Source organism: Bos indicus, chromosome 24 (genome assembly GCF_029378745.1).
Source record: "Bos indicus isolate NIAB-ARS_2022 breed Sahiwal x Tharparkar chromosome 24, NIAB-ARS_B.indTharparkar_mat_pri_1.0, whole genome shotgun sequence".
NCBI lineage: Eukaryota > Metazoa > Chordata > Mammalia > Artiodactyla > Bovidae > Bos > Bos indicus.
Genome location: NC_091783.1, coordinates 46543519 through 46567854, shown reverse-complemented (window position 1 = coordinate 46567854; position 24336 = coordinate 46543519). Strand labels below are relative to the sequence as shown.

Sequence of the window (24336 nt, the reverse complement as noted above, 5' to 3'; positions counted from 1 at the left end):
GAAAAATCAAAATTAGGTCTCGTGTAACAGCGCCTCCGCTCAGCACTCCCTGCTGCCCGCCACGCCTGGAAATTCTCACGTCTTCCTGTACATCAGAGCTGCCTCTGAACTGCCCAGATGCCCACTTCATCTCCCTGCTGCCTCCAGAATCTCTTAAATAGAGCCTCCTCCTCCCATAACCTCACTTCACCCTCTATTCAACAACCCCTCTGCATGAAGATGGGCTGAGCTGCCCCCCCAAAAGGCAGCACACCCCACTTCTTTTCCATTGCCCCTTCCCTCCCTGAACCCAAACTCCAGCCAAGCCAGCCCTCCCTCCAGAAATGACCGCACCTCCAACCCCGTGACTTTGCCAAATCAAGTCCTCATCAGAAGATGCTTCCCTTCCCTTTCCCTCTGCTCCCTGAATCTTACCTCCCTCCTCAGCCCAGAGCTGAGGGCCCAGGGCCTCACCCTCCTCCAACACCATGCGCTATTACCAATCACTGATTTTGGGAACAGGCAGCCCAAAGGGCTTTTTAATGGTTCCAATTGTCTTGTTCCAAAACTAGACTGAACCCCTCAAGCAGTGGAGGCCTGACATCAGGTCTCGCTTGCCGGTCTATCCCTGTTCCTCAGACCAGCATTTAGGATACAGTTGGCACTGGATAAATGCTTACTTCCTTCACTGGGCATGGGCAGCGCTCACTGATGGTACCTTTGTGTCCTGCAGGGGGACCACAGACACATTTGAGTTCGACAGCGTCTACTTGGGGGACATTGCCTCCCTCTGCGTGGGCCACCTTGCCAGGGAGGACCGGTTCATCCCCAAAAGAGAGCTGGTCTGGCACGTCAAAACCATCACCATCACCGAGATGGAGTATGGCAACGTGTATGTGCTGGGTCTCCACCCTCTTCCCCCGGGGAGGCCTGCAGCCAGACCATGGGCAAGACGGCAGCGGGTGGGGAGGTGTCCCCTTCAAGGCATCTGAGTCAGAAAGGAAAGAGGCAGCTGTACTGGTTCTTGAGTTTTCTGAACAGAGCCTTACCCCAGAGGCAGGGGACTAGACTCGATGACCTAGGGTGCTCCAGCCTTTTTATCCAGTGATGCTTCTTTGGAAGAAAAGAGGAGCCAGTCAGGCAGTGCCAGACAGCTGAGGCTTTCCTTCCCTGCCCCCATGATCACTGTGTAATGACAAAGAGATACAGCTTTGAAGCCTGCTGCTCCACAGTCAGAGTGAATGCCCATCATCCCTGTGGGCAGAGTGGGGACCAGCAGAGAAATCCCATGCCCACCGCCCCGCGGACCCCAGATAAGGAGCTTTACATTTCCCCCTCCAGGGCCTTCTGAGGACATTTCTAGAGGATTAAGGGTCTTAGTTACCTGGGTAACAGTTCGCAGCCATCAGTTTTTCTAATTAAAACCACTTGGTAACTGTGTTGGAAGCCAGAAAGAGCCCTGAAGCTCTAGAAGGCAGAAAAGACACTAAAAAGGAACCAGGAAAGGATGATGGGGAAGGAGAGGGCAGCATGTGCCTCAGGGAGGGTAAGCCCAAGGAGAGGCTATGATAGCCGGGCCACCCCCAAAACCACTGTCTGCCCCTCTGGGCCCCCCTCATGCCCCTCCCGGGCTGGCCCTGCTCTTGACAGCATCTTTCAGAAGAATCGCAGCAGACAGAAGCAGCAGCACTGCCTGACCAGGCGGGTCCCAGCTTCGGCTCCAGCCTTCAGGGCCTCAGCCTCTCAGGCAATGTCTGTCCACACTGTACCTGCACCCGCCGGCTCCCTGGAACGGGCCGTCTCCGAGCAAGATTACCCTTTGGGAATGGAGCAGGAAAGGGTTCTGACATGTGAACTTGTGTCTTAGCTATCTCAGGCTGCCGCGACCAAATCCATGGACTGGGTGGCTCAGACAGCGGGCATTCTTTTCTCACACCTTGGAGTCTGGAGGTCAGAGGTCAGGGTGCCAGCGGAGTTGAGTTCCCGTGAGGCCTCCCTTGCTAGCTCATCGTGCGTTCACACGGCAGAGAGGGAGATCTGGTGTCTCTTCCTTTCGTCACTAGGTGGCCCTGGTGAACACACCTGCCAGTGCAGGAGACATAAGAGACAGGGGTTCGATCCCTGGGTTGAGAGGACCCCCTGAAGGACAGCCTTGCAACCCGCTCCAGTATTCTTGCCTGGAGAATCCCATAGTCAGAGGGGCCCAGCAGTCTATGGTCTGTGAGGTGGCAAAGAGTCAGACACGACTGAAGTGACTTCACACACACACACACACACACACACTTCTTCCCACAAGGGCACTAATCCCATCATGGGTCCCCATCCTCATGACCTCATTTAAACCTAATGACCTCCCAAAGCCCCATGCACAAATGCCATCACATTGGGGTAAGAATTTGGGGAAAGAGAATTCAGTTCATAGCAGCACCCTCTCAGGCTGCAATGGTATATTGTTGTTCTTTGAGGGAAAACCAGCTAGGGTACAGTAAACCCTGTAGGAGTCACTGGGCATGGCTGTGAGAAGCAATCCTGTTGAGGACTTGGGATCTGGGATACAGGGCTGGGGAGAGTTCCAGCCCACCAGCAAGCCAACCTGTACTGCCTCCCGACTGCAAGGAACATGGCTGCTCATACTTCTCTACAAATACCCAAAATAAACAAGACAATACAATACAATAAAAAGAGTTGCTACTTAAGTTAGCTTTAAATACACAGTGTCAGCTGTGAGAGAGTCAAAGGTCTCAACGCCACCCAGCACCTTCCAGTCTCAGGAGGGAGGGGAGTGAAGAACTGACCCACAGTCCTCAGCTGAGTTGTAGGATTCCTTGTTCAGTAGAAAGAATCTACCACTCCCAGTGAAGCATCTTTTCCTACACTCTCAAAAGTGGGGCCTTTCGTCAGCTGGGCTGGGAGGGGAGGAAGGGATGTCCACAGGCTGGGGATCTTCTCAAAGGGGGTATAGGGAGTCCAGACCCCAGATGCTCCAGCCATCACCTGGTCAGCCGCGTGGCTTCAGGGCACCACCCAGCTCTTCTCTGGGAGGAGAGATGGATGCTCTTTAGAGTCTGGTGAGAGGGGAAAGATGGCAGGAGTACAGAGGCTCTCAGAAGTCATGCTCCAGCCTACCTACTGTGCTGGTCTCAAGTCTGTGATTTCTGGTGGGTGACCACCTCCCTCCCCCTCTGCCAGATATCACCTCTATCCAGAGTGAGGATGGGGCAGGCGTGTGTGTCACTGTGGCTATTTACATGTCACCATTCTGTTTGTGTGTGTGTCACTCAGTCGTGTCCAATTCTTCATAACCTCATGGACTGTAGCCCACCAGGCTCCTCTGTCCACAGAATTCTCCAGGCAGGAATACTGGAGCGAGTTGCCATTGCCTTCTCCAGGGGATCTTCCCAAACCGGAGATTGAACCCGGGTCTCCTGCATTGCAGGCAGATTCTTTACTGTCTGAGCCTATTTACATGTCATCGTCCTCAGTTCAGTTCAGTTCAGTCGCTCAGTCATGTCCGACTGTTTGCGACCCCATGGACTGCAGCACGCCAGGCTTCCCTGCCCATCACCAACTCCCAGAGCTTGCTCAAACTCATGTCCATTGTGTCAGTGATGCCATCCAACCATCTTACCCTCTGTCGTCCCCTTTTCCTCCTGCCCTCAGTCTTTCCCAGCATCAGGGTCTTTTCCAATGAGTCAGCTCTTCGCATCAGGTGGCCAAAGTCACCGTTCTAGAACACATTGAAATCCTATCATGTAAAGACCACTTACATAACACTGTATATGGATCCACAGTTCCTTTCTAACCAGCATGTTGGGCCATAATATCTGGATTTCCATGAAATACAAAATAATTTTATCTCAATCTCTTATAAAAATCTCAAATTTTCACCTTCCAACTGATTCTAGTCCTGACTCTTACAGCATTTCTGACCAGCTCTTTGTTGTTAATATCCTCAGAACTTCAGTGGAAGGACACACAGAGAGGCTTTTGTTTCTTTTTTTAAAAAACCCAAAACGAAATCGTTGTTTTATCTCATTATCACATATAATACATAATCATTTTAAAATTCAAATAAGGCAAAAAAAAAAATGTGTATGAAAGAAAGAAAAAAAAATCCCTTTTGTAAAAGAAAGTAAAATTCCTTAAAGTCCTATCCATCAGAGAAGGCCACCATGAACATTTGGTGACCCCATTCTCTCTGGCCATTTTCTGATATCTCACACACACACACTGTTCAGACAAGTATAATCATATTCAACAAGTATGATCAACAAGTATGATCATATGTCTATATGATCATATTATTTCTATATGATCATATGATATCATATTTCTATATCATATCTATCATATTTCTTGTATGATCAACAAGTATGATCATATTTCTAACATTCACTTTTGTTCATTATTCTCTACTTTGCCTTTATTCTTGCTCACGAGCCTATTGCAAGTGAGCACAGCCTGGCATGTTCTTCCACAGCTGGAGTCTTGACTCCACAGAGCCCTGAGGTCCCACATTTTGGTGATCTTATAATGATGTCTATTAGGAAACGTTTCCTTATAACTCCACCAGGGACTAATTTTCAGCCATTAAAAACAACGAATTAAATATGTACCAGAAGACTTGGAGCCATTCCCAAGAAGCACTGTTGAGTGAGAAAAGCAAGATATGGGGAAACATGTATTATACGATGCCATTTGTAAAGGGAACACTGACGTCCCACATGTGTGTGGGTCTATGTGCGTTCATGCAAAGTTGGGCAAAACAGAGGGAAATTTGGCAAGATGTATCCACAACTGTTACATGAGTTATCTGGGGTGAAGGCAGGATGCAGGAGGGGAAAGGAGGGGAAAAGGGAGACAGAGCCAAGCATAAAAGAAAAGAGTGCATTTAGAAAACCACATATGATCACAGGATTTGTGCATTTATATAGAATTATGTATATGAGTGGACATTTGCATAAAGAAATACATTTTAAGTGAATGTTTAAGCAAAGAAGGCAAATATATCTCCCTCTAAGAAAGTGTGGTATGTAACAACAACCCAGATTTATCAAGTGACAAGTTGGAGGAAGAGAGCTCTCCAGACAGAATTCGGATTTCCTGCCAAGTGTCTTTAAACGGCTGGTTCCTGTAGTGGCCGGGCAGGCTGGCTCTGGGCCCCGGCTCTGGGTCACCTTGTGTAATGACTTCTCTTCTCCAAGCCTTTGTTTCCCTTCTGTGAAATTGGAGGAGATGAACTATATGACCTGGGGAGTTGATGAAATGCAAAAATGCAAAACCCAGGCATTTAGTGAGCATGCAGAAAACCAAGTTCTTTTTACTGTTATAGGTTTTAATCTAGAAATTAATTTTTCATCGTTGGGCATACCCTTTCAGGGCTACGTTTCTGAAATCATTAGCCAGTGCCAGAATTGCTTCTTTCCAAAACTGTTAAAATGTTAGGGATTTGGATGGGGGAGAAAAACAAGGACATTTGTTCAGTCCAAACCTCTAGCATTGCCAGTGGGAAAATCAAGGTCACATAGCTGGGAGGTGGCAGGGCTGGGGCAGACCCCAGCCCCCTTACCCCCATGCGGTGTTTTCCCACCGCGCCTCTGACTTCTTCCTATAACTATTGGACTCACTGTCATTACCCAGAGGCTAACGCTGGGGGTGGAGTAGAGAAGGGACTTTTTGGTCCAAGACCATTTCTCTTGGCCCTGGACTTGTTTCTGCATGTGGTAGCTTCTTCAGTACTTTGCACCCCTTTGTACTGTGTCATCCATGAACACATGCATATGTGTGCACACACACAACACACATATACACCCATGGTTAAACTCAGCCAAGTGCAAGGGATTTGTGAGCATACCTCTATCTCATAGTTACTTTTCCACTTGACTTAGCCTAGAATTGCCGTTCTGGTCCCATAGCTCCTCTGAAGGTGACAAGAGTGGATAAAAGCATTCATCAGTCCCTTGGAAGGAGCAAGAGAATCAGCCTGATTGGTGTGCAGTGAGCTTAGAGAAGGGGAGGAACAGGTCAGAGAGGTAAACCCTGGGCCGAGGATCAGATCGTGTAAGGTCTTGCAAGCCTTAGTAAGGTGGTGGCTTTTATTAATACTTTTTCTGGGAATAAGTATTAATCCATCACTCGTTCACTGGACATGAGTTTGAGCAAACTCCGGGAGATAGTGAAGGAATCCTGGCATGCTGCAGTCCATAGGGTCGCAAAGAGTCGGACTGAGCAACTGAAAAACAAAAATTTTGAGAATAAGGATGAAAATGAGAAGGAGAATCAAAGGGCAGTTTAAATTCTGAGCAAAAGGATAAGATTCTCGGGCTTACATCTCCACAGGATCACTTGGATGCTGTGCAGAGAATTCACCGTAGATAGGTATTGAGAAGCAGATAGACCAGTTAGGAGGCTGACACATTCCAGACGGAAGATGGTGGTGATTTGGATGAGAGGAGTGGCAAGGTAGTTAGTGAGATTGTGCCAATTCTGGACTTATTAGATTGTATTTTAAAGATAGAGTCAGTGGGAATTGCTGGTGAATCAGCTGTGGATTGGCTCAGCAGGTAAAGAATCCATCTGCAATGCAGGAGACACAGGAGATGCAGGTTTGATTCCTGGGTCAGGAAGATCCCCTGCAGGAGGAAATGGCAACCCACTCCAGTATTCTTGCCTGAAAAATCCCAAGGACAGAGGAGCGTGGCGGGCTACAGTCCATGAGGTCTCAAAGAGTCTGCCACCACTAAGCGACTAAGCACAGATGTGGAGTGTGAGGGGAAAAAGAAAAGGAGAATCAAGGGGCAGTTTAAAAGATGGTGATGTCAGTCACTGTCAATTTTCAGATGAACGAAAATTCATCTGAAAAGTCTGTCCTTACATTTTGACACGGACAATTTCCGCCCTAAGATCTTGTCGTCTGGGAGGGAATCTCTGGTGGATGCCCAGGATCCTGGAAGGGAGGGCGTGAGCCTTGGCTGGTACTCCCTGACCTCCCCTGCTCCCACCCGCAGGTATTTCTTCAACTGCGACAGCCTGATACCCCTCAAGAGGAAGAGGAAGTACTTCAAGGTCTTCGAGGTCACCAAGACTACAGAGAGCTTTGCCAGCAAGGTCCAGAGCCTGGTGCCGGTCAAGTACGAGGTCATCGTGACGACCGGCTATGAGCCTGGGGCGGGCACTGACGCCAATGTCTTTGTGACCATCTTTGGGTCCAGCGGCGACACGGGCAAGAGGGAGCTGAAGCAGAAGACGCGCAACCTGTTTGAGCGGGGCGGCACTGACCGCTTCTTCCTGGAGACGCTGGAGCTGGGCGAGCTGCGCAAGGTACGCCTGGAGCACGACGGCAGCGGCTACTGCTCAGGCTGGCTGGTGGACAAGGTGGAGGTCACCAACACCAGCACCGGGGTGGCCACCATCTTCACATGCGGCAGGTGGCTGGACAAGAAGCGGGGCGATGGGCTCACTTGGAGGGACCTCTTCCCTTCCGTCTGAGGGCTGCAAGCCCTTCCTCTCCATTTGCACCAACTCGCCCCGGCCACACCTGCCACCCTCAACCAGGGCTTTCAGGAGTCCTTTCCTGAAAGCCTCCTGGAGCTGGGACTGGGGGGCCAGAGTTCCATGATCCTTCGGAGGTCACTGTGGGTGACGGCTGGTGGAATCCTGCCCTCTCCCGGGTCTCCTGAATCTATAGGAATCCATCAACATGTGTCATAATCTGTGGCTGCCCAAAAATAAGTTTTGGCATTTTCTTTTTCAATAACAGTAGTGACCAGGCTGAGATGGGCTGGGCATGAATGGGAAATTGGGGCTTCACCCAGGGGATAGAAGTGGGGAAGAAGAGGTCCTCAAAGTGATGTATTTTAAGCAAGAACTAATTAACACTTCCCCCCCCCCAAAAAAAAAAAAAAAACTGGGCTAATTAAATTATTACCAACCACACCCTGCAATGAATTCATCTGGGCATCTGCTCACTTAGAAACACATCCTTTTCCCCAGTTTCAATAAATCCAGCAGCCAATGGAGAAAAACATCAGGAGAAAGAATTTTAGCTGAAAGGATTTATAAGCCTGTGAACAGACACCTGATTCTTTCCATCACTTTTCAAAGAACGCATTACCAAGTGCCTGCAGCTGCCCCAGCCAGAAATAACACAGTTGAGACACAGAGACCTGAGCAGCAGTCAAAGGGAGAGGTTGCCTGGAGCAGCCTGGTCCCTGCTGCACAGGGGCTGGGAGGGCAGGGGGACATCTGTGGTGTTTAGCACCTGTCACCTGTGCCTTGCTGTGGGCAATGTGGACTGAAAGCTGAGAAGGGACTGGAAGAAAATAAAGGTGTGGTCTCTGCCCTTGAGGGGGATGACCCTGATGGAGAGGCAGCTGGAGAGCCACATATCTGTGTGTGTGCACACATGTGCGTGCACGCACACACATGCACACATGTGCTCGCACAAACAGACACACTCCCTGATCAACCCTCACAAGAGTGCTGCAGAACTCAGCCCCTGACTTCTCCTTTTCCTGCCGACAGGGGGGTGGGACTGAGCAGAAAGGCGCATCAGGCCAGGAAGTCGTCCCGTAGGAGGCACCCAGTATCAGCATTTCTGCCGTGTCACCTCAGGGCCTCTAACCTAGGCAGGTACAAACTTGGTGAGGCTTCCTGGCTCTGCACTCTCAGAGACCCTTGGAGAGAGGCTGCCGCAGTAAGCACAGGCCAAGAGGCAGCAAGAAGCAGGCTTGAGTCCCAGCTCTTCCTTTTCCCTGTTGGGAGAGATTGGGCACATTATCTCATGTCTCAGGCCTCAGTTTTCTCATCTGTTAAATAGAAGAGTAACACTGACTTCATAGATTATTATGAAGACTAAGTGAGTTAAAATGCAGACCAGTTAATTCAGCGCCTGCAATGAAGGGTTTGTCCATTATATTGAATAAGCAGGACTCTAGGGGCTGGAGTAGGATGGGGGACCAGTAATCATTAAACAGCTTTCTCTATATCTTTTTCTGGAGCTGGTTCTTCCCGTGTCCCTGGACGAAAATTAAGGCAAGCCTCATAACTCTTCTGGACTCTCATAGGTAATAAAATGTCCAACAGCCACTTTAAAGCCACAAAGTCCATCTCAGTTCTGTAATTTAAATGTTTGGCTCCAGTACAAAGACCAGAGCATTCTACTTAGAGTTGAGTCTCCTCCCATCCCCGAGCTCAATCCAGTCCCAAGCGGGAACTGAAGTGAGAAAACAGGAGTGTGCGTGTGTGTCAGTGTGCACACGTGTGTGTAAGAGTTTGGGGTCAGCATCACCTCCTGTGCCCACTTTGCACGTTTACTCCTGACCCTGATACCCCACCCCTGGGGGAGGGAGGAGAGGCGGAAAGGGCGGCTTCCTGCTGGGGGCACCGTTGTGGACGGCGTCCTGCTTCCTGGACTGGCAGCGCCTGGAGACTTCCTCCCACGAGCGCTTGTGTGGGCTCCGTCTCAGGCCCCCCACCTCCCTCTCCCACTGTGTCGTGCTTTGAAACCAAGACACCCACAAGGAGGCTCTCTGGCATCCTTTGCTCTAACAAACCCTGGGCACTCGGGCCACTCTGCCATCAGCAGTCAATCTGCCCATCCCTCACTCCCACAGTCTCTCTGGATGCACAGGGTGCTGTGTCCTCAGCTGAGATGGACACATCCCCCTCTCCAAATAGCCCCATTGAAACCCCAGTCACAGCCTTGGGCAAAAGGGCAGCCAAAGGGAAGGAAGGGGTACTCCCTGCCCACCCTCAGCTCTTTCTGAAAGCCCTGCCCTTGTATCCATGCCCACCCCCTTCTCAGGCTCTCCGTCTGTCCGTCCTCTGTTATACCTGGAGGGTGATGCTCAGCTCAAAGTTAAAAGCACTTTCTGCTCTGTCCTCTGGCAAGCGCATCTATTGTTGATCCAGCCAAGACTGGGAGGGGAAAGGCCCTGTGTTCTTTTCAGTTGCTGATGTGCTCAATAAATGTGGGCTTACTCTTACTGCAAAGGGCTGGACTGGTTTGGGAATATACCCCATGATCTGCGTCAACTTTCTTTCTGTCTCTTCTTGGCCCTGGCTGCTCTCCCTCCTCACCAGGGATGAAACTACTGCTATGAAAGCTATCAAAACTGTTATCCCTTCTGTTCATCGGGATGCACTTCATCTCCTGCAGGGCACCTCCTACCCGCCTGGTTTCCCCAAGTCCCTGGGGACCTGGGCCAGTTGCCCCGGCTATGTGTCCAGCCCGTTTGTCTCCAGCAATGCCATGCACTGTCTGTCTGCTGAGCCTCTGGTTGGAGCTATTCCTCGGGCTTCAAGTCTCCTCCCCACCATCCAGCCCTCCCTCCCACCTTGTTCTGAGGCTCCGGGCCAGTCCAGCCTCCCTGCTTCAGAGGGGCAGGAACTGAGGACTGGAACTGGCCTCTGACTCACCAAGGCTCCCAGAGGGACAAGGCTGCGCTTGCAGAGGGCTGTCTGATAATCTTCGAGCTCCCAGAGGAGGTCGGAGGGAGATGGGCAGCGCAGTGGAGAGGGGAGTCTTGTGGAACCCTCCTGCATCAGGTCCCCTCCCCACGGATCTGCTTCTTCAGGCTGGGCACTGCCCTTCCATCAGGGCCCTGAAGTCCTCCTTCCCGCTCCCAGGCTGCAGGCGATTCTGCTTAGCAGGGCACTGGGGAGAAGGGCAGTGAAAGCAGGAGCCCCTGCTGCCCCTGCTCGCACCTGCTGTGCCCTCTCTGCCCTGAGGAGGGAATGCGGGATCAGCCCCCCAGAAGCCTCCAAGAGGGAGCACACTCCAAATCTCCACCCCCCGCCAGCCCCTGGGCTGGGCTCAATCCCTCAATTCCTCTCTTCCAGACCAGCGCAGGAAGGGCAGCAAGGAAAGCTGGGATTGGGAAAAGCAAGCAGGCAGCCCAGGGCACAAACGTTAAGGAGGCGCTCAACCTGTGCAAAGGCCGGGCTGGCACCCAAGAGTGGGGCTTCCTTAAACATTGCACCCTGGGCACCTTGCTTGCCTCGTCATCCCTAGTCCTGGCCCTAGAAGAAAGACATTCTTCTACCCAAAGGCCCCACAAAGCTCTGTATCCCAATAGTCCTGATCGCAAGGCTGAGATTCAACACCCAGCCATGGGGAAGGTGAATAGCCCCTTCTCTATGGAAGGTATCTCCTGAACCCTTCTCACCTCCAGGTCCCTGCTGCTGACATGGCCCCTGGTCATCGTTGGGGGCATCAGCCATGGCTGGTGGCCCTGGATAGTCCCTTTCCTCCAACCAAGACAAAACCCCTTAAAAGTGAAAGTCGCTCAGTCATATCTGACTCTGTGACCCCATGGACTGTAGCCTACCAGTCTCCTCTGTCCATGGAATTCTCCAGGCCAGAATACTGGAGTCGGTAGCCATTCCCTTCTCCAGGGGATCTTCCCCAACTCAGGAATCGAACCCAGGTCTCCCGCATTCCAGGCAGATTCTTCACCATCTGAGCCACCAGGGAAGCCCCCAAACCCCTTAAGATGAAGAAAACAAAACAAGGAATAGGCTTCTCCCCTGCTCCTCTGTTCCATTTCCTACTGTCTTCTCCAGACCTGCTCATGCCTTCTCCAGTCCCACCCCACTCCCGCACTGACAGCTCACATTGCTAGAAAGTTCTTTTTTTAAAATGGCTTCTTGAATGCCAAGCTTTATATCAGCATCATCTTTCCTCATTTGATTCTGAGGCAAGTCTGCATTAAAGAATATTTGGAGAGAATCTTAAATGTAAAGCTACAACTACAAAGTATTTCCAAATAAAAACCTGCATGCGTGCATGTGTGCTAAGTCGCTTCAGTCGTATCTGACTCTGCAACCTTATGGACTACCAGGACCCTCTACCCACGGGGCAAGAATAGTGGAGTGGATTGCCATGCCCTCCTCCAGAGGATCTTTCTGAACCCGGGGATCAAACATGCGTTGGCAGGCGGGTTCTTTACCACAAGCACACCTGGGAAGCCCAAAGACCCCAGGGTCCACATTAAAGAAAAAGACTCATTTGCAATTAGCACAAGTTATTTACACAGGAACTGTTATACCAAAGTCTAAGAAACACTTTTTCTCAGAAGCAGGTTAAACGAAAGACTTCAATCATATTTTCTCAGCTCTTTGACTGAACAACATTCTCCTTCCAAGATTTTGATAAGTAAACTCAGCTCATTTCAGATATACCCCTTCTGAATTCTGATTATGTGGGCTCCAAATGGAATAAGGTCAGAAGTACTGTAGACGCCCACTTCTGGAGGACCCTTGGGGCTGTGTCTTTATCTTGAACAGGGACCCCCATTGCTCTCAGCCCCTTGGCAGAGGTTGACCCCAGGTATCACCCACCTGCAAACAGCCAAATGTTCTGAGTGAGGGCAAGATAAGTCTTCCAGGGACCTCAGCCTTGGACAAAGGGAGTATGGGCAAGGACATTTGACATTTCTAGTCCTAAATTCAAAAGGAGAAGGTTGGGTAGTGTCACTGGAATCGGGGGAGGGGGCAATGATGCTAATGAGCTGGAGGGAGGGTGGGTTCTGTGCTTCCAGCCTCAAGGCCTCAATGTGGCTTTTCTTCTAGACTCTCCAGCTGAATGTGGGAAAGACATTTAATCAAGCAGTCGTTCCTGGTGTCTTGATTTTAAGGCCTCAGCCACCAGCCCTTCTGCTGGACAGACATTATTGGTGGCTGACCATGGCCTGGAATGGCCAGAGAGGAAGAGTGGACATTGATGGGGCCTCGGAAATTCTCCAGAGAAAGGAGAGGAAGAAGAGGAAGAGAGGAGAAAGACTATGGAAGTCAGGGATTTAAAAAAAAAAAACACGCACACACACCATCACCATTATCCTCTTTGTCATGGCTATTATTTATAGAGCGCTGATTATATTCCAGACAGTCCCTTACCCGCGTGAGCTCACTGAAGCCTCAGAAAGATCTACGAGACAGGCGCTCTTGTTACCCCTATTTCACAGATGAAGAAACAGAAGCACAGACAGTGTAAGCAAGTCGCCCAAAGTCACATGGCTAACAGGTGCCACAGAGGGCAGGGGTTTTCCTCAAACAAAATGTTAGACGGAAGCTCAAAGGTGGAAGAAATTCAGCTGTGGCTGTTTGCAGGCAGGGAGGGTTCTGAGACGGAAAGCGCTCAGGAAGGGCAGGCCCTGTGGGCAGGAGCCTTGCTTGCAGGTGAGGCTGCGCCCAGAGCAAAGGTAAGTATGGAAAGACAGTGCCTGGTGGGGAAGGCTCTGGTTTGTCCCCCTTCTGGGGAATGGGGAGTGTGGGGGAGAATCAGGGCCAGAGGCCAGGCGTCATCTTGGGTCGGCATGGTGTGCGCTGAGTGCAGCAGCTGCGGAGGCCTGAGAGGGAGGTGGGACCGGGTGCGGGTTAACCTTTAGTGTCACCCGGACTGGCCCCGGGGCACCAGGGATAGAACACGATTCATGGGTGTGTCTGGTGGGCGGCAGTTCAGATGAGATGAGCATTTGAGTCAGTGGACTCAGTAGAGTAAATGGCCCTCCCCTGTGTGTGTGGGCCTCATCCAATACCTGGAGTGTCTCAAGAAAATCAAAAGCAGAGGAAGGGAGGATGTATCCCCTTCCTCCCTGCCAGAGGTCCTGGGAAATTCCCCATCGGCTCCCTGGTTCTCGGGCCTCCTGGACTCAGACTGAATTAGCCTGTCATCTTTCCTGGGTCTCCAGCTTACAGAGGGCAGATGTAGGACAACTCAGCCTCCAGAATCCCGTGAGCTGATTCTTCCTCAAAATAAATCTCCATATCTATAAATAACATATCGTATCCTATATTATATCATATTAACCCTACTGATTCCATTTCCCGAAAGAGCCCTGACAATCACAGCCAGACTCCATCCTCCTTAACCTCCTGAGGGTTATGGAGACTGGGAGTCACGGGCAGAGCCTGGGTATTTTCTGAGAAGTCTGTCCTCCTGGGCGCTGTGATAGGAGGTGGGAGAGGGCTGGAGATTCAGAAGGCTGCCCACCAGCCCACGAGTTGGGTAGGCACAAAATCCAGGGAAATAGAGTCACTCCCCCAACCCCATAATGCCGTGCCCCAACAGAGATTAAGTAGCCAAAGATGACAGAGGGGGCCTGTGGGATGTTGGGGGAAGGAGCTTGGCCTCCTATCCGCGTGCTTACAGCTGACAAACAGGGATAGCGGGGTGTGTGCACACATGGCTGACTAGTGGAGGAGCAAAGACTAAGGAGCCCAGGTTCCTGGAGCAAGAGATACAGGTGGAACTGTGGGGAAAACGGCAGATAGCATTTTGGATCATCTGACTCGAATGAGAGCTAGAGATTTAAACATTCATTTTGTTTGTGTGTGTGTTAGTTGCTCAGTCGCGTCCGACTCTGCAACTCCATGCAATGTAGCCCACCAGGCTCCTCTGCACATGGAATTCTCCAGGCGAGAGTACTGGAGGGGGTTGCCATTCCCTTCTCCAGAGGATCTTCCCAACCCAGGGATTGAACCCTAGTCTCTTGCATTGCAGGCAGATGCTTTACCATCTGAGCCACCAGGGACGCCCATTTAACATTCATTTAAATGTATGAAATTACATACAAAATGAGTGAAAGTGATGGACCTTAGTTAATAATAAGGTAACAATTTTGGCTCCTCCACTACAGCAAGGCATCTACCAAGGCGAGATGTTAATGGGTGGCCATGAGGGAACATGTGGGAGCTCTCTACTCTCTTCAACTTTCTGTGCACCTAAAACTGTTCTGAAAAAATAAAGTCTGTGACTGAGGGGAAAAAAAGTTCACTCACCTGGGCTCTGCTTGTAGTTTCTGAGAGAAAGTCATCTTCCAGTTCACTGACCCATACTTTTCTGAGAATAGACTCTAGACCCAGCAAACAGTGTCTGAATTTGGGCTCTTACAAAGGAATAAAAAATTCCAAGTCCAACTGTCAAAAATCAAATCTTTCTCCTCTATGGAGAAACTGAGGAGCTTCCAGATCAAAACATAAGAGGTTACATTTGAAAATGATTTAAAAAAAAAAAATGTGAACTTTCTGCCTTAAGATCCAAAAACTAAAGTTTAGGAAAACAAGTTAATTAGATGGTTGGTTCACAGAATATAACAGATTGTTTGAAAGATAAAAAGGTAAAAGAAAATAAGAGATAAGAGAGGAGGAGGAGGGAGGGAGTTGGGAGCAGAAGAAGTGGGGAAGCTGAGGGCGGAGGAGGAAAAAGGGAAACGAGTGAAGGACAGAGGATGAGGAGAGGGTGAAGTGAGGAGGAGACAGCAGACACCGCCAGGCGTCCCGGAGGAGCACAGGTCCGTCTGGGAGCACCGCTCTCTGGGCATTTCCTGGGTGCGCACAGAAAAAAACACCCTGCACGAGTGAGGTGTAGTTAGCAATGCAGTTCATTTTTATTAGTTATAAATAAAGTACAAAAAATCCACCAAAAGTGAATCTAAGCATTTACACAATTCCTAATGTCTCCGCCTTTTCATTGATGCACTATTGCTTTAATATTCATAATAAATATTCTTCTAGCTTTCTGCTATAAAATAGTCTATGTAGCAAAATGTTGCACAGCACAACAGAACAGAACAGCAGGAGGATTACAAAAAAAGGACAATCAACACTGAGGATAAGCCTTTCACTTACCAGGGGCAACCAAATTACCCCCTCGCGGGCCTGGGGTTGCTGGCTCCAGAGCTGAGAAACGAGCCATGGCCAAGGCCAGGGGTGGGGCTGGGGAAGGGGAAGGCTGGGGTGAGGAGGGGTAAGGGACAGGCCAGCCAGGGCAAAGGGCACTTCCCACCCTGACCCCCCGACCCCAGAGCAGCATAAGGCGTGTCTGTCCAGGAGCCCTGCCAAGGGGCAGTATCTGCCAGGCCCTGCCGTGTGCAGTCGTGCTCCAGTGGGCAACTCCACAGGCTGCCTCCATAGGAGTCAGGTCCGCATGGCTCCAGGGTGGAAGCAGAGGGAAGCTGGGCAGGCAGCAGGCAGGAAGCCCAGGGTAGGGGACCCATAGGTCCAGCCAGAGCCAAGTGGGGCCGAAAGGACCAGCCACTCTCACAAGCTGGCCAGGCAGTGTGGCAACTTTGGGCCTCCACTCCCTCCCCAGTCAGCACCATCCCACGGCGCCTCATGTGGAGGGTGGATCTCTCCACTGGGCAAAGGCAGTGATGTCAAGAGGCAAGAAGGAAGGATGAGCTGGAAAGAAAGGGGAGGAAGCAAACAGGTAGAGAGCCAGAGCCACTCAGAGGGGACAGGGACCTCCTCTCTCTGCCTCTGGCTCAAAAACAGCTGGGCTCACTGCTGTGCCAGACTTCGAAGCTATTGATCCTCCAGCTCTCCCCTCCCGCCTCTCCTGGGGGCAGTGAGATCGGAGGCCCCCAGCTGTCCTCCACAGCAGCCCCCTCCGGCCCACAGCCCCCTTGGAGCAATGGCAGAGGGCAAAGTAGATGCTGGGAGGAGAAACCGTGGGTCTCAAACCTGTGTCCTGATCTGTTGTCAAGGGCGAGTCCTCAACAGCAAAGACTCCAGGAGATGACAGGGTGGTGAGGTCAATCCTAAACACGAGTCTGGTACCTATATTCTGCTGACCCCATCCCCATATCTAAGAAGACATGGATGGCAGCTCACTCTCCAAATGCCCACCAAACCTTGTGAAAGCCCATGTCCAAGGACGCATCTGCCTGCCTTGCCCTCTGTGCCCCGCAGGACGCATGTCAAAGGACAGACGTCCTTCCACTGGATAAGTTCTCAGTCCACTCTCTTCCTGTCCTTCCCTCCACACTCCCTTTCTTCTCTCCTAAGAGGATGGGAGAGCACAGTGTGGTGGGCTCCCGCCGGCTCTGTGGACACCAGAGAAACCCTCCTGTTCAGCTTCCTCACCCCAGCCCAGAAAACTGAGACTTGGGAGGCCAAGTGACTTGCTCAAGATCACAGGGAAGTCTGCCGGAGAGCTGATCTGAAAAACCAAGCCTCCTGACCCCAGGTCCTGAGCTCATTCTAATAAATCATCAGGCTTTGGCTCTCAGCTGCTCCTGCTGGTAATGTCCAAGGGGCTTAGTTCTCGAACTAAGATGACCCCCCCATCCCCCCACCCCCAACCTTCCCCAGAGGATGGGGGCAGGGTGGGTAGAGGTTGTGGAAAAGGGGAAGAGGAGGAAAAATGGGGAGGTTAATGATGGGGGATCGGGAGGGCAAGGATAGCAAGTGAAAGGCTTACCCCAGTCTGCTGACGAGTGCAAATTATATTTATATATGTGCTAAATACAGTCACTATATTGGAGTTTTTCACTAGGATCACAGCATACAGAATCAAAGGTTTGCATTTCGTATGGAATGTATCCAAAGAGGCCAGCACCACAGTAGGACAGCTTGCAATCACACACCCTGATAGTTTGGACGAAATAAAGTTCGCGGAATTTTTGTGTTTTTTTTGTTTTTTGTTTTTTTTGTATTCGTAGTTGTTTGTCATCGTACCAATGCATGCAAAGCATTCCACTCCCAGAAACAACGCCAAAATGAGGTAATAGGAGTAATAAAAAAAATTAGTATCCTTTCTAAATAAATAAATTATAATTAAAAATGCAAAACAACTATAAAAATAATTAAATAAGAACCCACGATATCTACAAGTTAGTCATAAATTATGATTGTTAAATATAAGGCATTTAAACTCACAAAACCCTGTAAACTAGCAACGTGCCATGTTTTTGTTTTTTGTGGTTTTTTTTTTTTTTTTTCATGTTTGTTTTTCTATCAGCTGAAATCGCTCTAGCATTTGCTCTATGCGCGCGCGGGAGATGAAACACGACGGGAGGGCCTGACAGACGGTGCTACAGCCCCACGCGGGGAATGTCTGTCCCGCCGGCAGGCGGGGGGCTGGGGGCAGGGGGGATTTCTTCAGGAAGAAGAAAAAAAAATCTGGTGCTTTTTCTTCACCATTGAAAAAACTGTGCTTGTTCATTAGGCGTAAAGAGTTAAGAATACTTGCACGGAGGCTGGAAAGATTTGCAGAAGAGGAGCTCGGAGTCCCGCCACGGGTGAGGGGCGAGGGCTGGGCGGGGCCGGCGGGAGAAGCCACCTGGGCCCCGCGCCCGCCGCGCCGGGTGGCCGGGCTTCGCGGGGTTGGTTCGCGGGTTGGCGTCCCGGCGGCCCGGGCCGCGCTGTGGCTGGAGGCCCAACTGGAATCCTGGGGCCGCTGTCGCCCCAGAAGGCACTCATGCGTCTCGGTCAAGGAAGGGTCTGAGTCCCTTGAGTTGAGCAGAAGGAGGACGACCGGGGGTCTCCCCTCCCGGAGGTGGTGGGTGTGAGATGCTGAGGCCCAGCCTGCCTCTTCTCCAGTCTTCCCAGGCTCCTGGACGATGGGGAGGGCAACGGGAGGGGGCTTCGAGGGAGGAGACACACAGACCCCCTCTCCTCACTTCTCACACTTCTCACTCCCCGGCGGGTCTGGGAGGTGCCTATCTGCAGGGTAGGAGAGCCCCAGAGAGATGGGCATGGGGGTGGGCTCTAGGATCTACCCCCAAAACCAGCGCTGACCTCTCCCCTCTGGGTGGTCCTCACCCCGTTAGTGCCTCATGTTAGCCTGGGGGCCTGCAGGGAGCTGCAGAGAAGTGGTGGGGAGAAGGGGACCTGTCCCACTCTCAGCCTGTGATACAGATGTTGGTGCCCCTGGGGAGAATCGTTGTCAACAGTTTGGTGGGCACACAGCTCTCCCGACTTGAAAAAAGTGTGTTGATATTAGGGAGGATCAGGGAATATGAGCGTTGGAAGGAAATTTAGCAAGCATCCAATGCGAGCTCCTTGTGGGCAGCTGAGGAAGCTGAGGCCCAGGGAGCAGAGGGCAGGTTCTAGAGCTGCCACATTGTCAGTGAAGAGCCTGGACAGAAGCCAGACACCAGCTCCCCACCAGCCCCCCACCTGCTGGCCTTTCAAACCAGCCTTGGAGGGAAGAACAAAGACTAAGTAAATGGGCAGTGACCTTCCCTGGGCCGCCCCACCCATCTCAGGTCAAAGTAGGGTAGGGGGCGAAGTTCCCAGCTTCCTGGGGCTACTAGTAACTAGCTCTGTCCAAAATCCTGACAAGTACTTTCCCACTCGTGGGATCTCCAGTCACTGGCCCTGGAGACCAGGTTCACACACTGGAACCACCAAATGGGACAGGATCACGCCCAGGCCATTAACCTAGAATCTGATCAGTCACCCTGCATTATCACCCTGGCTCCTCACCTGGACTGTAAGCTCGCCAAGGCCAGGGTGTTGCCTCCCTGGCTGCTGTCTCTCCCAGCACCTGCGCTGGCAGCACTCAGGATAGACGCCTTGGTCTGAGTGAGATCCTCAAGGATTCCTCCTCCCAGAAGCCACGACCCCTGCTCTCTGCCCACAGGTGTCCCGAGCGATGCCCCTCTGCCTGACACCTCCACGTGTGCCAGAAGGTTCTATCTCAAGCCTCCCCATCATTTTCACTCATTGATCCTGGTTCTACCCTTTGCAGCAGCAATGCAGACTCAAATTTTCTTAACCTTAAGGATGATCTTCATATATGTCATAAATACCTGTCTCCCTTAGTCCTTCTCACTGATACAAAGGCATTGAGACTGGGGCATGGGGTAAGTAAGGGGAGGGGTTGGCTTGAAGGGCAGTACACATGAGGGAGAGAAGGAGCCAGAGGCAGGGGCAGAGGAAGGGAGCAGAATTCCAGCTGAGCTGGTATTTTCCACATATGGACAAAGAAAGTTGGCTTGGGATTGGAAGTTGATGGACTCTCCCATCTTCATTCTCCTGTCCTCCTTTCTCTCTGCTCCCTTTGAAATTCAGAAAGAAAAAAAAAAACAAAAACGTGGAGCAGTTCAGAAAGACAGCAGCCAGGGAGATAACATCCTGGCCTCGGGGAGCTTACAGTCCAGGTATGATGTCACTTGGAACTTCCAGGTCTTGTCTCCCACCACCCCATCCCTCAATCCCAAGGAGGTTCCCAGGAGAGAGCACAGAAGTCGTTGGGCGGATAGTCGTACTCCTCGCAACACCTCCGTGAGGTAGAGGAAGTGGAAACTGGCATACACTGTTGCTTCTCCCCACTGTAAGAAGAAGGAAACTGAGGCACAGAAAAAGAAAGAGACTTGCCCAAGGTTATCAAAGAGTCAGAGAAAGGGCTAGAGACGAGGGCCTCCCAAACCCACCAAGGTGGTGTCAGGGCCAGGGTCCTCTCTGAGGGACTCGATCAGGATTCGAGACGTCCGTGAAGAAGCTCAAGATCCTCCTTCCCCTGTGCGACTTGACCTTTAACATCTGATTAATTCTTTGCATTAGGGAGGCGGCGGCCACATGGCCTCTTTGTGGCAGGGTCTGAGCACAGCCAAAGGAAGAAGCTGGCGTGAGCAGGGCTATCCTGGCTCCGAGGAGCCTGGGACAGCTCTAGCTGAACCCCTCCTAGTTCAGTGTGGGACAGGAGGGGATGAGGGATGGCTGGAGCTAAGTAGATGGGCTCTGGAAGTGGGGAGCCCTCCTTCAAGACAGATTTATGCCTTTCACCCACTCAAATGCTGCCTTCCCAAGCCTGGCTGAGCCCCTGAGAGGCCCATCTAAGGCCCCCATCTGCTTCGTCTCCAGTCCCCACCCCCTTCTCACATGCCCCCTCCATGCTCACTCCGTGCGCTTGTAAACATGAGAAAAACAAAAGCCAAGAAAAAAGACAAAAACAAAACCAGGACCCCCTCCCGCCTCCCAACTTGGGTGAAAAAAAAAAATCATCCTTCTTCACCGTAAACAGAATTTGGCTCTTTTTTTTTTTTCACCTTTGATTCGTTTTTGTTTTTTTTTCTGTTCTCTCGTAAAGACGGGAAGATTTTGGGCTGTCATTGGTTGGTTCAGTCAGGCACCAAAACAAGAAACTCAATGAGAAATATTTGGTGCGGATTCTGTAACAGCGACATGTCCACCACAGATGACTGGAGCACCACACAGGACATTTTTTTTCTGAAGCTAACATGCTCTGGCTGCCATCCACAGAAATAGCTAGAGACCCCTACATGGTTTCTACGTGGTCGAGAGGTATATATACAATCCTTTGAAGGACAGGATCGAGGGGCCGGGCTGTCAGCTGGGATCTGCAGGACTGCCTCTAGACTCTCAGCAGCGTGGCCCCCCCTTCCCACCCTTGTTCCGGGCAACGCCAGCTCCCTCCCTCCCGCACAGCAGGCGGACGGACGGACGGACGGACGGACAGACGGATGGGGCAGTCACCACTCTGCATGGGCGGGTCTCCCCCCACCCCCTCCTTTCCTCGGATACGGATTACCACCAACTCCTCTTTCCACAAAAATGTGCTTGCAGGCTTTTCCTCTACATCAAATGGCTCAGAAGGCAAAGTTTGGCTGCAAGGGCTATGGCCGTGGGGGGACCTGGTGAAGGAAAATGGGGTGTCCACTGGCTGATTCCTCCCTCAGCTGTCGGCTCCCAGTTGTGTCTCAATGTCCACTCGGCAGATGGGGCATTTCTTGCTCATGGCGAGCCACTGGTCCACACACAGTTGATGAAAGAGATGCATACAGGGGAGGCGCCTGGAAGAGGGAAGGGTAAGTGGGAGCAATGGTCAAAGGGAAGGGTCCCACGCTGCGCCAGGAGTCGAGGGAAGCCGACTACTCGGGGGACCAGGAGACTCACACCCAAAGGGTCTTGGGGGCCCTGCCATGGAGTGAGCTTGTGGCTGGGATGGAAATGCATGACAGGAGGAGAGTCCCAAGACCCCCCTCCTCCTGGCCCTCCAACTCAAAGCCAGGACTTAATCTGAGATCCATCCAGGCCAAATGCCCCTCTGCTCTCTTAGCTTGGTATCTGGGTGTCCACACAATGGGCACTACACATCCAGAATGTTCCACACTCCACCTTCCTAGGACCACCATGGAGCACACTGTGCACTCTTGCACACTCACGCATGTGCGCAGGTAAACAAGCAAGCACTCCCCCCACCCCAACATGTGGCAGAGGACTGGATCAGCCCCGGGAAGGAGGACGGTGGACTCAAGGGGCCGAGCTCCTACCTCACATCTTCCCCATCTTCCAGCAGAGACAGGCAGATCGTGCATTTCTCATCGGTGTCTGACTCCTCTCCCTCCTCCTTCTTGCCCTTCCCATCCTGGGGTCTTCGCTGGGAGAAGCAGAGGAGAGCATCTGTTACCTGAAGCTGACTCACATGGTGGTGCATCTTTGATCCACAGCACTTCCCTCTCTGCCTTTCAGCCTCCTTTCCCTGTGTGTCGGTCACTTTTGAAGTTCTTAAGTAACACCTAGACTTTGTTTTTGGAGAAGGACATGGCAACCCACTCCAGTATTCTTGCCTGGAGAATCCTGTGGACAGAGGAGCCTGGCGGGCTGCTGTCCATGGGGTCGCACAGAGTCAGAAACGACTGAAGTGACTTAGCAGCAGCAGCAGCAGACTTTGTTTTGTTTTGTGTCGTTTTTTAACACCTAGACTTCTGTGTGCTTCCCAGACTCTTCTCCCTGCCTCCTCCCCACACCCCCCTCCTTGGTGCAGCATACAGAGTGTGGAAGAAACCAAACGAATCTTATTCTTGTTGTTTCAGGCAAACTATGTCCAGGGTATAAACTTAATGCAGTCCTAGGAATCAGCGAACTCAAATGGACTGGAATGGGTGAATTTAACTCAGATGACCATTATATCTACTACTGCAGACAGGATCCCTCAGAAGAAATGGAGTAGCCATCATGGTCAACAAGAGTCCGTAATGCAGTACTTGGATGCAATCTCAAAAATGACAGAATGATCTCTGTTGGTTTCCAAGGCAAACCATTCAATATCACAGTAATCCAAGTCTATGCCCCAACGAGTAACACTGAAGAAGCTGAAGTTGAACGGTTCTATGAAGACCTACAAGACCTTTTAGAACTAACACCCAAAAAAGATGTCCTTTTCATTATAGGGGACTGGAATGCAAAAGTAGAAAGTCAAGAAACACCTGGAGTAACAGGCAAATTTGGCCTTGGAATACGGAATGAAGCAGGGCAAAGACTGATAGAGTTTTGCCAAGAAAATGCACTGGTCATAACAAACACCCTCTTCCAACAACACAAGAGAAGACTCTACACATGGACATCACCAGATGGTCAACACCGAAATCAAATTGATTATGTTCTTTGCAGCCAAAGATGGAGAAGCTCTATACAGGCAACAAAAACAAGACCAGGAGCTGACTGTGGCTCAGATCATGAACTCCTTATTACCAAATTCAGACTTAAATTGAAGAAAGTAGGGAAAACCACTAGACCATTCAGGTATGACCTAAATCAAATCCCTTATGATTATACAGTGGAAGTGAGACATAGATTTAAGGGCCTAGATCTGATAGATAGAGTGCCTGATGAACTATGGAATGAGGTTCGTGACATTGTACAGGAGACAGGGATCAAGACCATCTCCATGGAAAAGAAATGCAAAAAATCAAAATGGCTGTCTGAGAAGGCCTTACAAATAGCTGTGAAAAGAAGAGAAGCGAAAAGCAAAGGAGAAAAGGAAAGATGTAAGCATCTGAATGCAGAGTTCCAAAGAATAGCAAGGAGCAATAAGGAAGCCTTCCTCAGCGATCAATGCAAAGAAACAGAGGAAAACAATAGAATGGGAAAGACTAGAGATCACTTCAAGAAAATTAGAGATACTAAGGGAACATTTCATGCAAAGATGGGCTCGATAAAGGACAGAAATGGTATGGACCTAACAGAAGCAGAAGATATTAAGAAGAGGTGGCAAGAATTACACAGAAGAACTGTACAAAAAAGATCTTCATGACCAAGATAATCACGATGATGTGATCACTGACCTAGAGCCAGACATCCTGGAATGTGAAGTCAAGTGGGCCTTAGAAAGCATCACTACAAACAAAGCTAGTGGAGGTGATGGAATTCCAGTTGAGCATTTCAAATCCTGAAAGATGATGCTGTGAAAATGCTGCACTCAATATGCCAGCAAATTTGGAAAACTCAGCAGTGGCCACAGGACTGGAAAAGGTCAGTTTTCATTCCAATCCCAAAGAAGGGCAATGCCAAAGAATGCTCAAACTACCGCACAATCGCACTCATCTCACATGCTAATAAAGTAATGCTCAAAATTCTCCAAGCCAGGCTTCAGCAATATGTGAACCGTGAACTTCCTGATGTTCAAGCTGGTTTTAGAAAAGGCAGAGGAACCAGAGATCAAATTGTCAACATCTGCTGGATCATCGAAAAAGCAAGAGAGTTCCAGAAAAACATCTATTTCTGCTTTATTGACTATGCCAAAGCCTTTGACTATGTGGATCACAATAAACTGTGGAAAATTCTGAAAGAGATGGGAATACCAGACCACCTGATCTGCCTCTTGAG

The 24336-nt window shown here is 50.6% G+C and overlaps 2 protein-coding genes across 2 annotated transcripts in view; one reads left to right on the top strand and one right to left on the bottom strand.

Annotated features, from left to right (window-relative positions):
- LOXHD1 (lipoxygenase homology PLAT domains 1) overlaps positions 1-10094 on the top strand; it is a 123682-nt gene extending 113588 nt beyond the window's left edge. The window contains exons 28-29 of the mRNA XM_070778996.1: positions 713-871; positions 6987-10094. Coding sequence (XP_070635097.1) covers positions 713-871; positions 6987-7467 — 640 coding nt within the window. The 3' untranslated portion in view covers positions 7468-10094. The remainder of the gene's footprint in view (positions 1-712; positions 872-6986) is intronic.
- Positions 10095-15344: 5250 nt separating this feature from the next.
- The window catches only part of ARK2C (arkadia (RNF111) C-terminal like ring finger ubiquitin ligase 2C), a 116842-nt gene continuing 107850 nt past the window's right edge, over positions 15345-24336 (bottom strand). The window contains exons 7-8 of the mRNA XM_070778995.1: positions 22002-22108; positions 15345-21521 (exon numbers count right to left, since the gene is read on the bottom strand). Of these exons, the coding sequence (XP_070635096.1) occupies positions 21404-21521; positions 22002-22108 (225 nt within the window). The 3' untranslated portion in view covers positions 15345-21403. The remainder of the gene's footprint in view (positions 21522-22001; positions 22109-24336) is intronic.